Genomic DNA, 11,837 nt, shown 5'->3' with positions numbered 1-11,837 from the left:
GGTTCATTTCATCACAATCATCATCACATTGGGCCTGGGAGCGGGCAATTTTGTGAGTAGGTTGCGAGCTGAGGGGCGTATCGATCACGATGAGAAGGATTTTAGAGACCCTATTTTTGTCCATCGTTTTGGACCAAAACTAAATTTGGAGGAGATCCACAAACTTGGCTGAACTTTGCTCCCTCTACAATAAAAATCAATCAATTAACTAATTTAAATAATAATAATAATAATAATAATAATAATAATAATAATTCCTGTTCTCTCTCTCTCTCTCTCTCTCTCTCTCTTCCCTTCCCTTCTCGTCTGTCTTCTCTGTGTTCGCGTTTTCTTTCTCTGCATCTGTTTCATGGGAACCCTAACCCTAGACTTGAGACCTGGCGCAGGCCTTGGCCCCTTCCTTCTCGGTAAGCTAAATAAAATTCGCTCGTTTAGTTTCGTTTCGTTTGTTCTCTTCATCGTCATCATCATCGTCTTCTTCTTGTCGATCCATTCGTTCAATCACTCGCCTCCCTTCCTTCTGTTTTTATTATCGTTTGTACAGGAATGCCCGTGTGCGATGCGTTCGCTCATGTGGACCAACATCTCAACACTTTCGATGAAGTTCAAGTGAAATATCATGATGAGGCACGTGTCTAATCCGATCTGCGTCTTCCCTTCTTCCCTCGATGATGTTTTTATTTTCTCAATTTCTTCATATTTCATTCAGAATTTTGATAGGTTTTTTTAAGCATATGGAATGTGCTTGCATCATGTCCATATGTTATGATTCATTCCTTTAATCAAAGTGTCTCTTCTTTGTTTTATGTTATTTTGAACTGGAATAAACATTCTCTTAAGAAAAAGAGAATTATGTTCCTTTTATTCTGTCTGTCCTGGTTAAAATCATCTCGTCCTTTTGTTAAAGAATCATCCTTATTTTAATATCCTGGTTCAAATTATGTTTGTTAAAGGATTTTTATTTATTTATTTTAATCATTATATGTAGTGTTCGATTCAATGTTCTTCTATTAAAATGAATCATCCTTGGAAGCAATGGTAACATGTGTATTTAATGTTACATGTAGTGGTTTAGGTCATATATTCTATTTTTAAACGTGGTAAGCTAAAGTAATGCTTTTTTTTACTGTTGTATTTAATGATTCAATTCATCTGACATTTCTCTAAATTGGATAGAATCAAAATTCTAAGAAAATATAAATGTTTTTCTGGTGTATGTCGTGAATCTTCCAATTCATCTATGTTTTGCTGTGAACTGAACCTTTTAAGGAAATATGATTATGTGATGCTGTCTTTAGTGCTTTAATTCATCCCGTTATTCTGATGGTTTCAATTTGTATGTGGTAATTAAATCCATCTATATGAGTGTTTATGGCAGAAGACGGAATTTGTGTGGACTAAATTTTGACATGGCGCTGATTATGTATATGTGAATGGATTGGAACTTGGGGTAGCTTTTCTTCTCAGGGACTATTTTTTGCTTATATCCCTATTTAATTTCTGTATTGATTTAGATTTAGTCCTCATGTGTGCTTATGTCTGTGTATGTTGTATCTGTGCATGTATAGACATGCATTGAGGAGGACTAGCGCAATGTATGCGATGTTCTCTTGTTTATGCATTTGGAACCAAGGGGATTAAGGATATTGGATAGTGATCAAATTGTATCGTTAAGGTATTATAGTAAAGGGATCATGGCAGCTTTGTAGTTAAGGGTAGGTCAAGTTTTGGGTGCTCCAAATTGAAGTTTTGGGTTCTTTTTTGGGTGTTGAGATGCTTACTCATGTGGAATTAATCGGCGAACATTAATTATTTCAGTTTTTTGTGATAGGAGCATGGTGCTTCTTATGGTGTTTTCTCTTTTTAAATGTTCTTCTTATATATGTAGGAGCCATTATTGCATGATTTAGTGATCAGTTTTCCCAACCATGGGTTCCATTTACGGTTTGAGTCTCGCTCTCAGGTATTTAGAAAACAACACTTGTGTAAATTATTAGCACATTCAAATCTATGATATAGAAGTGATATGCTAACAGTTATTGCTCAACAGCGGCTGCGTCTCATAGAGGTTTTTGATGTACAACGGCTCCAAATGCGTTATGCAACATCTTCAATAGGGTAATGTATCCTTTGAGTTTGATATTCTTTTTCTTCTCAATTGCATTTTGGTCTATTTGAAAATCTAAAAACTCTTTTTTATATATTGCAGGGGAGCTAATATTGCAGCCACATTTGTAGCTGTTTACGCTTTGTTTGGACCGACATTCCCGGGAACTTATGACATGGAGCGATGCTCGTATACCCTTTTTTACCCTGTACGCCTTGACATCCTTATTCCTATTTGCGTTGTTTAGTGGATTGACAGACAGCTTTTGCACTCAGAGAATATAATCCTATGTTATATATAGGGTCTATCTTTTGCTTTTCCTATACCGGGACAGTATGCAGTCAGCTTCCAAGGTCGGGAAGGTAAGAATTAAGAAATCTCTGGCTGAGTAGCATAAAAGAATTGTTTTGGTGGTGATTCTTACGTTCTTGTTTGTGGACAGCGGCTGAGTTACCACTGGAGTTTCCAGATGGAACAACACCTGTAATGTCACGAGTTTGCATTTATGATAGTTCAATAGGTAGTGGTGGAATTGGTGTTGGAATTGGGTCATCATTGAAAAAGGCTCTGCTACCGCAGCTTCCACCTGGTAGCATCTATCTTGAAGAAGTACATGTGAAGGTTCCTCCCTCCCTCCCTCTCTCTCTCTCTCTCAAAAAGTCACATAGGACCTACTTACCTAGTCTAGGTACACTTCAATTTTGTATTATTTTACAAGACATTCTATAAGATTCACATGAATCTAATAAATTTTGATCTTTTGAAAGCGCAAGTATAACATATTGTTTCGTATCATTTCAATCATAATCATTATTGACTACATGGATCATTTGCATTTGCATTTGCTTTTCTGCATTGTTAGTCCTTTATTTAATACTGTTCAGTAGACTTGCGTAAGATACCAGCTATGGTATCCTTTTTAAAGATTTCTTTTTTGCATATATCCATGTTTTGCCAGCATGGATGGACTCCTCAAGACAGGCCGTTAAGGCTTACTATACTTCTTAACTTCTGGCTACTTTAAAATTTCTAAGTCGGACCTTATGATTCCAATAATGCAAATGACAAACATAGCCAAAAAGTTTAACTCTGCATATAGCATATCATCAAGGCCACCTGAGTAGAAAAGCTCATATGTATAGTCACATTTGTTTTCTATATGCTTCCATCGTTTGGTCCCGTCCGCATGTTTACCTTGAAGTGCCTTCAATTCTGACTTTAATGTGACACATCAATTCTACTTCTCACATGTCTTCTTCAAAGCCTCATTTGCTTTCAACATTCGCTGAGGCAATGTGCAACTGGCACAAAGAGAAGAAACCAAGGAAAAGCTAGAAGAAGGAACACCAAGGAGAACCATTATGAGTCCTCAAATTATAACGCAAGCCTCAATAATGAAGAAAATTGAAGAAAAAATGGAAAGGCATCAATGTTTCCCTTGCCCTATTACAGATGAAGTTGGATAGATTTATCCCTATATTGATATGTATATAGATCTAGGTTGGTATCCCTATATTGATTGTTAATAGTACATGATGGAAGAGTCTGCCTTTCATGCTTGGTGGGTTTTCCTGGCCTTATGTCATTTAGATTCCAATATCCTTGTAACGCTTTTTTTTCATTGTATTACTAGTACTAAAAAATACAAGTATTTAATTTCCTAACATCAATGTTGACAGCCTGCAATATGTTATGTTTGTGCAGCTTGGGGAGGAACTCATATTTTCAAGTGGTGGCCAACACTTGCTCTTTGGTGCATCTCCTCAGGTGTGTTATTGATTAGATATAATACTGTCAGGGTATTTTATTGCTATCAACAGGGAAGTAAACAACTGAGCCTTGGCCTTCTATGGTTTATTCTTACCTTATGAATTCCTATGTTGGTCATAAAGATTTTGTAACGATGTAATTAGGATGAAAAATTCGTAAATTATTTGTGGGAAGATTATGCAGTATATGGTGATATGAATCTACATGTAAGGTCTATGTCACAAATTAAGACCTTGTAGAGATATAACCGAAATGGTTAAGTGTGTAATTTGTATGTGAAGTCTGGACGGAATTAGTGTTTATCAAGAAGGAAATGTGGTCTTTGAAGTTCTGTGTATCATAATATGTGCTCCTAATGGAAACCAATATGGGTAATCAATCAATAGAAAGTCTCTCTGATAGAGATATGTATTGATGAAAGAAAGATACTCTAGATCTGCCAAGGAGAAGTGATGTGTTTATATTTGACATAATTTGGAGGCAAGTTTTTAGGTTTGGTAATTTATATATTTTTAGCTATTGGACTAGTAATTTTTGTACACTAACTTGTGCAACTTATGGTTTAACTCAGGATGTGTGGGCACTTCTAGGTCGGCCTTGCGGTATACACAAAAAACAGGTATTTGAAATTTCCACAATTCATTCTGAAAATTCAGCCATTGTACCTTATTTATTATTGATTGAACTGCAATAGGTAGACCCCATGGTGATTCATTCAGCTTCTGACTCCAAACCAAGGACAGCATTATGTGGAGACTATTTTTATAATTACTTTACACGTGGGATTGATATCTTGTTTGATGGACAGGTTGGCGGTTTTTATTGAATTTGTTCTGTTGGTTTTGTTTACTTACCTTATTTACTCATTGATAAACTTTCTGCTAAAGACAAACCGCATCAAGAAGTTCATTCTACATACCAATTTTCCTGGTCATACTGATTTTAACTCTTACATCAAATGCAACTTTATCATCCACTGTCCACATTGTAAGGAAACTTTTCTATCTAATGGTGATTCTTTTCTATCAGTATTTGTTATAAATATGGTGATGTGGTTATTGACAACACATATATTTACAATAAATATCCTTTTATATCAGCTGATGATGGAGAAGCCTCGTCAAATATTATATTGTCAGAAACAAAGTGGAATCAAGTAAAGGTATACATATTTGTTTCTACTACAGAAAATTGAAAGATATAGCATATATCTCCTAATAGATAGATATATACAGTTCTGGAGAACTTCAAAAAAACTGATTTTCTTGTCACATATTTTCATAACGAGGTATGCCAATATTTTTGTGAATCTAGGAGCTACTTGGAGATGGTGGCAGAGCTGCAATACAGACACAGGGTTCTGTTAGTAACCCCTTTGGACCAACATTCGTGTATAGTTATCGGAATATTGCACTTGAGGTACATCACCCTTCTGTATGCATTACATATATATGATAAGTTTATTGGGCAAAACACCAAAATACTACTACTTGTTGGGTATCTACCATTATACTTGAGTTCTCAGGAAATTACCAGAATATCCAACAAGTTGGGCACATTTTGGTGCTTTTCCCAAATTTTAACAATTCATCTGTGCTGTTATTTTGCATTGTATGAGATCTCATTTTTTGTTCTCATCATTCACCTTTGAACTTTTCAAAGTCATCAATACATTATGTCTTTCTGTGTCATTTGGGACGATAATATATCACTGTTGTCATGTCCAACATCTGTCTATTCATATATGTTATTAGATTGTTTTTTATTCATTTCTTAACTTCAACAGGTCATGAAGAATGGACACATTGCAACTGTAACTTTGTTTCAATCTACCATTGCATGATGTGTGAATCAAGTACAAACCCAATGTATGTACAGACAGTTCTGGTTGTATGAAAAATCTTATTTCAAGGGGCCAAATGCCTTTCACCCTTGTTATCAGGAGGATACATCATGGTTAAAACTGTATATAGATGTTCGTTTCTCCAATGTAGGATGGGCTGGCTTGTCTCTGTAGCTAGTATCTGCTGGGGACAAGTAAATCCACGATTTATTGTATTTTCTGTAAAATAGGAAGTTGGGCCCTGGAATCAGGGAGGCAAAGAAGATACTAACAATTCATTGTTCATACACATTCTTTAATGCTATTGAAGTGTTAACCTTTCGTTTATGATAATTAAATCTGCAATTTTTTGTATAGGCTGAGTTAACTTAAGAATTTCAGCCTTAGAATGTGAGATGAAGAAGACATAATCACAATTCATTGTTCATACACATGCTATTCAGTGTTAAACCCCTGATCCATTGGCATTGCTGTATTATTATTCGGAGCCCATGATTCCAAAACAAAAATTGGGATAACAATGAGCTTAGCATACTCCTAGCATTGCATTAAGTGATCATGTATTGTGATGCATGAGGTCTGTGCTGTGTTGGTGAAAGTGAGATGACCTCAGTTTTTGCAGTTTTCTTTCTTTTGAAACTACCTACCTATGGTTTCTTTCTTGTGCTAAATCTCATCAAAATTTACTTCTTTTGATGGATTTTCATATGGATTTTATGATGGTTGTTGGTTCTGTATCTTAAGTTGGGGATGGAGTTGCTCGCATATATGGTCTTAATAAAGTAATGGCTGGTGAAAATTAGTGGAATCTGAGGATGGTATGCTACGCATTGCTGTAGGAAATCTTATATACGAGCATGTCAACATTTGACTATAGTATGGTTTCACAACTCACAAGTGATCTTTCATCTTACACCCAAATCTTTGTAATATGGCATGATGATTGCAAATATTTGACCGTCACTCAGAAAACGATAGAGATGCGGAATTTGCAAGAGGGGTCCAAATATTTTTATGCAGGTATGATCCACATAGAACATGCTCAAATAGACGTGGAGATAAACAAAATAAAAAGCTATAGCAACAAATCACATCTGAATCTCAAGCTAATTCCATTACTAGAGGGCATATGGACCTAGGTAAAGAATAATCAAGGAACCATAGAAAACTTGTACTATGCTGGGTCTTTTAATGTCAGGCTTTGCTGATGCTCTTTGCATGATGCATATATCATTCAATTTTCTAAACATTATTGAAATCAAACATAAACAAGTTTGGTATATCTTCAAAAACTACCTAGATTCTGATAACTAAATTTTCATAGTTAGTGCAAAATACTCATGATCTCTCACCAAACATCTTAGGATCATTCATGATCCAACAACAAGAATCTCTTTAAGTATAATGTGCATTACATATTTTCTAATCTACACATGCATATTCATGTTGAGGCAACCACAATTTTTTCTTCGGTAAAAGCTTTCACCTTTTCTCAATTACAACGCAATAATTATGGTTCCAATTGTGCTCAAGGGAGTTGTTTTTATAAAGTGAAGATTCCAAAGCACGCACAACATAAAATCGTTTTGTTTATATGACTTGAAAATAAACATTGTATGAGTAGATGGCACAGATATTTCTTCAGAATCGGATTATCTATAATTTGTCATGGCCATATCAAAATAGTGATAGGTTATGGATGGGATAAGTAGACAACACGGATATTTCCTCAGAATCGGATTATCTATACTTTGCCATGGCCATTCCTGGATTGAATTCAAGTGGAAATGAAGAGACATTTTTCTACAGTCCATGAAATAAACATGACTTGAATACCTGAATACACCAGCTGTACAACATGCCGCTAGTATGGTAACATTAACCACTCAAATCTGTGTGTGTGTGTGTTGTCTCGTTCAATTGAATGCTAAACTGTGGTGTGCTTTCACTGCTCTAATCTCGATACAAGTTAATGACCAATGTTTTTCTCAGGATAAAAATCTACTTTGAGTCGACGACACATTATACCCCAGAATAAAAAACTGATTCATTCCCCTTCTTTCCAATTCGGAATGTTTGCGGTAGCTTCATTAACCATTTTTACTAAGGTCACCTATAAATGGAAAGAAAACAACATTTAAGAGAAAATGTTTAGGGTACAAATTTGCAGAAGACAGAGAATGACAATATACCACACTTTCCGGTACTCCAGGCGGTGGTAGTGGTAAGTTTTTTGGAGGGGCACCAGAGCCATAGCTTCTTTTGTCAAACCTCCATTCACCTATCTTTCCATAGGTGAGTGAACCCTGAAGCAAAGACACCTTGTCATTTTACTAAGATTTGTCTATTTTACCCATGTGGAAGAAAATTCATCAGTTTTCCATTGTCTATTCCTTACAAGCTTGAAGAAATTAATAGCTTGAAGCTTTCAGCAAACCAAGGCCATTACTTGCATGCATGTATGTATATATGTTTGCACGCATGCATGCAGTTCATCCATACATATAGTTGCTTGTATGTATGCATTCAATGCATTCATTTCTATGTGTGCATATACACAAACATGCATGCATGCCTGAATGTACACACATGTAACGACAGCTTTTTAGTACTAGGTATCGCCCCTATTCCCAAGGGTCATCCAATCAAATTAAGTAAGAAGGAAACGAGAATATGACAAAAAAGGCAGTGTAGGAGAGAAAAAGAACTTCTCCAAGAAGAAAACATGCATAAATGCAGTAAATAAGCTGCAGATAAATTGAAGAAAATCACTAGTGAGCATATCGATAAAAATACTCATGGAACCTCTAAATAAAAGAAAATAATAAACAAGATTCTTGATGAAACTCACATTCATGGCATAATCACATCCATAAGTGTAATGGATAATGAACTTATCTCCGACTTCCAAATCCCAAGGAGGCTGGAAAAAAAATCAGAGTATAAGTCAAATGGATACACTTATTACAAATGATCATCACATCGATGTAAATAAAAGAAAATAAACCTGAATCATAAAGTCCTTTCTCAAGATATGTTGAACTCCATGAAGAGCAGAAGCAATAGCATATCCATACCTACAGTAAATAGTTTTTAACACTTTGATATAGACAATTTTCCACATTTGATGATTGACACATTAAAACTATTTTATCTCACATTTCAAGGACCCAACCAAAGGCCTTGTCCGCCTCAGGATCATTTTTCATCGCCAATGAGACATTGACCCATGTGGGCGCAATCTTCTCAAGTTGGGCCTAGAGAGAAAAAATAACAAAAAAGTATATCATGTGCAACTCTGTCCACAAGGAAAAAACTGTCCAGAAATAATAATAATAATAAAAATAAACGATGAGCTATTTGTTCTTTTAAAATTTTAAAACATGGAATATTCATTGCCAAGGACCATCGTAATGGATCATTGCAATTATTAAGATCTTCGATGATGTTTTCCAACTTCCATCATGATGGGGATAGATCATTCCAATTCTTAACATCTCCCAATGAAATCATAGCAATTTTTGCAATGACAATAAAAAAATATGAAATACTGTAATGATTAATATCTACCACAAAACAATCTATGCTTTTAATCACCTGACGGTGGATGGTCTTTTGTATCAAGATGATAGATCATCGTAACTATTGATCTTCAGTGAGAAATTTGAAGAAATATGCAATGAAATAAGTGGGGCAATAAAAAAGAATATATAGATATAGATTGATAAAATGATCTATTTACCTTCTTGATCATCACTGGGGAGTTCCCAATCGGATCAATATTAGTAACTGGGCCATTCTCCTCAGGGAAATATTTGCGAATAATCTTTTCATACTCCTTTGGTGTAATGTAGAAGAAATGAAATGCTGCCGGTAACTCTGCAGTGGCAAGATTTGGCAATGGCTTCACAATAATATGATCGGGCTCTGCCATAAGTATATACCTAAAATTAAATGTATGAGAACTTACGATGATAATAATAAAATACAGTAGAAAAATATAAGTTCATAAAACAAAACAAAAAATCAACTTACTCCTCTTCAATGTGAGCTTTTGAGAGCCATTGTACAAAGGCCCAAGGTCTATTAAGAACAACATAACCCTGAAAAGGTGAGCATAAAGAGAGGATATTAAAACGAAAAAATTGTGTGAGAAGCCTACTCATGATTTGACGAGCAAAAAGCATATAAACGCATTACGGACAAACCAGAAAAATATATTTGTTGCAATAATCGCCTTTTAATGAAAGACAAAACTTATGAGATAACATGGTTATTCCTAGCTATGAGCATTTACATAATTTAACTATTCAGGGTTTTTGCATAATTATCTCTCATCAATTAGGAGAGTCCTAATCTTGGCAGCTGCATAACATCAAGATTGTGATCTTTTGATGAAGCTTTAGATAATCTATTTAAGTATTTGCATCTTCACGATTGAATTAAAATCCCATCTTCAGTCAGATGGAAACCCCTCATTCTTAACAGGATTGAAACTCCACTTTAATAGAATAGAAACTCTACCTTTTGATAACAGCATGTAAATGACCAATTTTTCCATTCTTATTTGCATTGAAACTTGTCTTTAATAGACTAGAAACTGTAATTTCGTTATCAGCATTTCAATGAACAGTTTTTCCATTCTTATTTGCATTGAAACTTAACTTTAATGGAATCAAAACCCCCATCTTTAGCTAACAGAATTGAATTCAACATAAATACTATGCACTAACAAGAATCAGCAAGAATACTTTAAGTTCAAACGAAAGATCAGGATGCTCTTACATCAATCGAAAACCAAAACAAATTCACTTCTTCTGTGACTTCTTAATCGTCCTTCACACTCTATAGTGGAATAAATTAAGAGAAGTTTTGAGCTTCATATTAGAAAAGCGTTGTCTCATAAATTCTAAAATTCTAAATATTGAGGTCAATAAAAAATTACCTTGAGAGCCTTCTAATATGTTGTTAAGCTAAATAAGTTACATATATGAGGAAACATGGATGCTCCAAAGGAGATCATTTCTGTGGCTTCCAAATAGTACTTATAGTTCCCTTAACCAACTAGTTTCCAAAAAAATTAAGCATATTAATATTCAATATATAAGTATATAGAGGGGGAAATTTTCACACGATTGTTAGATTCAAGGAATTAAAACCCAAGTTCATCTGAATAAAAACCCAGTCTTTGATGATAATAAAAATTTTGCAAGTTTTATGAATTGATTAGAGAATAATAGCAAATGAAACGTTTATGAGAGAAGGTTAAGATAAAAGAACTCACTCGATCAACACCCTCAGGAAGCGGATCCGCAACAAATGTTGGGATCTCGTCCATGAAGTTGTCTGGCTTTCCCGAATGGAGGATACGCGTGAAACCGCCCATCTCCGATCCTGGAAGATCTTGAAACTTCTTGAACCAATAATACATGATCCTAGATTGCCACCGATTGTATGCGGCATCGTTGGCTGTGAGCGCAGTGTGAAAGAGACGTTTCCCTTTCCTTTGAGATCGCAAGCGAGCAGGCATTCTTATGACTGGGTCAATTTCGTGGCCTCCCATGAAGAGTGTTTTCTCTTTAGACGATCTACTGCTCAGATGTGATATCGTGTTGATCGTTGTATAGGTTATAATGAATGCAAAAAATGAGATGAAACAAAGGAAAATGAAGTTCCTACGATTCATCTCGGAAAATCCCTCTTTCTAATGATAAAGATTTGACGGACGATTCTCGATGTGGGCAATTTGTTTTCTGGAGATGTCTGGCAAGAATCTTGCTTTACATTGGAGACATTTGAGCAAGATTCCTGATATGAGAAACCTTTAGATTAGATCTTTCACCAAAAAAATCTTGATGAGGAGGAAGATCATATACAGTATAGAGATTTGGGCAAGAATCGTGACATGGGCGACCGTTTCATATAAGCGCTTAGAACCAAGAACGGGTGAAGTGGGCACACGAGTTTTCCAGCAAGGGGGGGGGGGGGAGGAGGAGGAAACAGAGAAAGGAAGAAGAAGAAGAAGAGTCTAGTCTCTGCAATCTATGTATTTGATAACTCAAAGCTTTTCAGCTTTCATCTATTTGTGCAGTATATAGTAATTTTCTGTTGTTACTT

The 11,837-nt window shown here is 35.3% G+C and overlaps 2 protein-coding genes across 2 annotated transcripts; one reads left to right on the top strand and one right to left on the bottom strand.

The window, feature by feature from the left end:
* The first annotated feature begins 268 nt into the window (after positions 1-268).
* On the top strand, positions 269-6,047 carry LOC147859284 (PHAF1 protein At3g51130). The gene is made up of 14 exons (XM_087326197.1): positions 269-407; positions 545-627; positions 1,889-1,963; positions 2,051-2,118; positions 2,210-2,315; positions 2,409-2,469; positions 2,550-2,728; positions 3,812-3,874; positions 4,449-4,496; positions 4,572-4,685; positions 4,765-4,864; positions 4,978-5,039; positions 5,192-5,296; positions 5,664-6,047. Exons 1-14 carry the CDS (start codon positions 350-352, stop codon positions 5,718-5,720), a joined length of 1,179 nt encoding a protein of 392 aa, XP_087182323.1. The 5' UTR covers positions 269-349; the 3' UTR covers positions 5,721-6,047.
* A 1,486-nt stretch (positions 6,048-7,533) lies between these two features.
* Positions 7,534-11,572, bottom strand: LOC147859283 (hydroxyproline O-arabinosyltransferase RDN2-like). Its single transcript, XM_087326031.1, has 8 exons — positions 11,005-11,572; positions 9,756-9,823; positions 9,463-9,664; positions 8,880-8,977; positions 8,728-8,797; positions 8,572-8,643; positions 7,913-8,026; positions 7,534-7,833 (listed from the first exon to the last, which is right to left on the bottom strand). The coding sequence occupies exons 1-8, from the start codon at positions 11,404-11,406 to the stop codon at positions 7,768-7,770; spliced, it is 1,092 nt and encodes a 363-aa protein (XP_087182157.1). The 5' UTR covers positions 11,407-11,572; the 3' UTR covers positions 7,534-7,767.
* Positions 11,573-11,837: the final 265 nt, after the last annotated feature.

Source organism: Azolla caroliniana, unplaced genomic scaffold (assembly GCF_043228905.1).
Source record: "Azolla caroliniana isolate FFs.n. ecotype wild unplaced genomic scaffold, voAzoCaro1.0.p SCAF_10, whole genome shotgun sequence".
In the NCBI taxonomy this organism is placed as follows: Eukaryota; Viridiplantae; Streptophyta; class Polypodiopsida; order Salviniales; family Salviniaceae; genus Azolla; species Azolla caroliniana.
The sequence above is the reverse complement of the archived record's forward strand: the minus strand, read 5'-3'. Positions and strand labels throughout refer to the sequence as shown.

What these genes read in the sequence shown, in the direction of transcription:
- LOC147859284 (XM_087326197.1), top strand. Translation starts at nt 350, where the DNA reads ATGGGAACCCTAACCCTAGACTTGAGACCTGGCGCAGGCCTTGGCCCC. An exon ending in GGTTTGAGTCTCGCTCTCAG is followed by an intron (nt 1,964 to 2,050) that starts GTATTTAGAAAA and finishes ATTGCTCAACAG; the next exon opens with CGGCTGCGTCTCATAGAGGT. An exon ending in CAGCTTCCAAGGTCGGGAAG is followed by an intron (nt 2,470 to 2,549) that starts GTAAGAATTAAG and finishes GTTTGTGGACAG; the next exon opens with CGGCTGAGTTACCACTGGAG.
- LOC147859283 (XM_087326031.1), bottom strand. Translation starts at nt 11,406, where the DNA reads ATGAATCGTAGGAACTTCATTTTCCTTTGTTTCATCTCATTTTTTGCA. An exon ending in GATGTGATTATGCCATGAAT is followed by an intron (nt 8,027 to 8,571) that starts GTGAGTTTCATC and finishes TCTTTGCTTCAG; the next exon opens with GGTTCACTCACCTATGGAAA. An exon ending in CTGGAGTACCGGAAAGTGTG is followed by an intron (nt 7,834 to 7,912) that starts GTATATTGTCAT and finishes TTCCATTTATAG; the next exon opens with GTGACCTTAGTAAAAATGGT.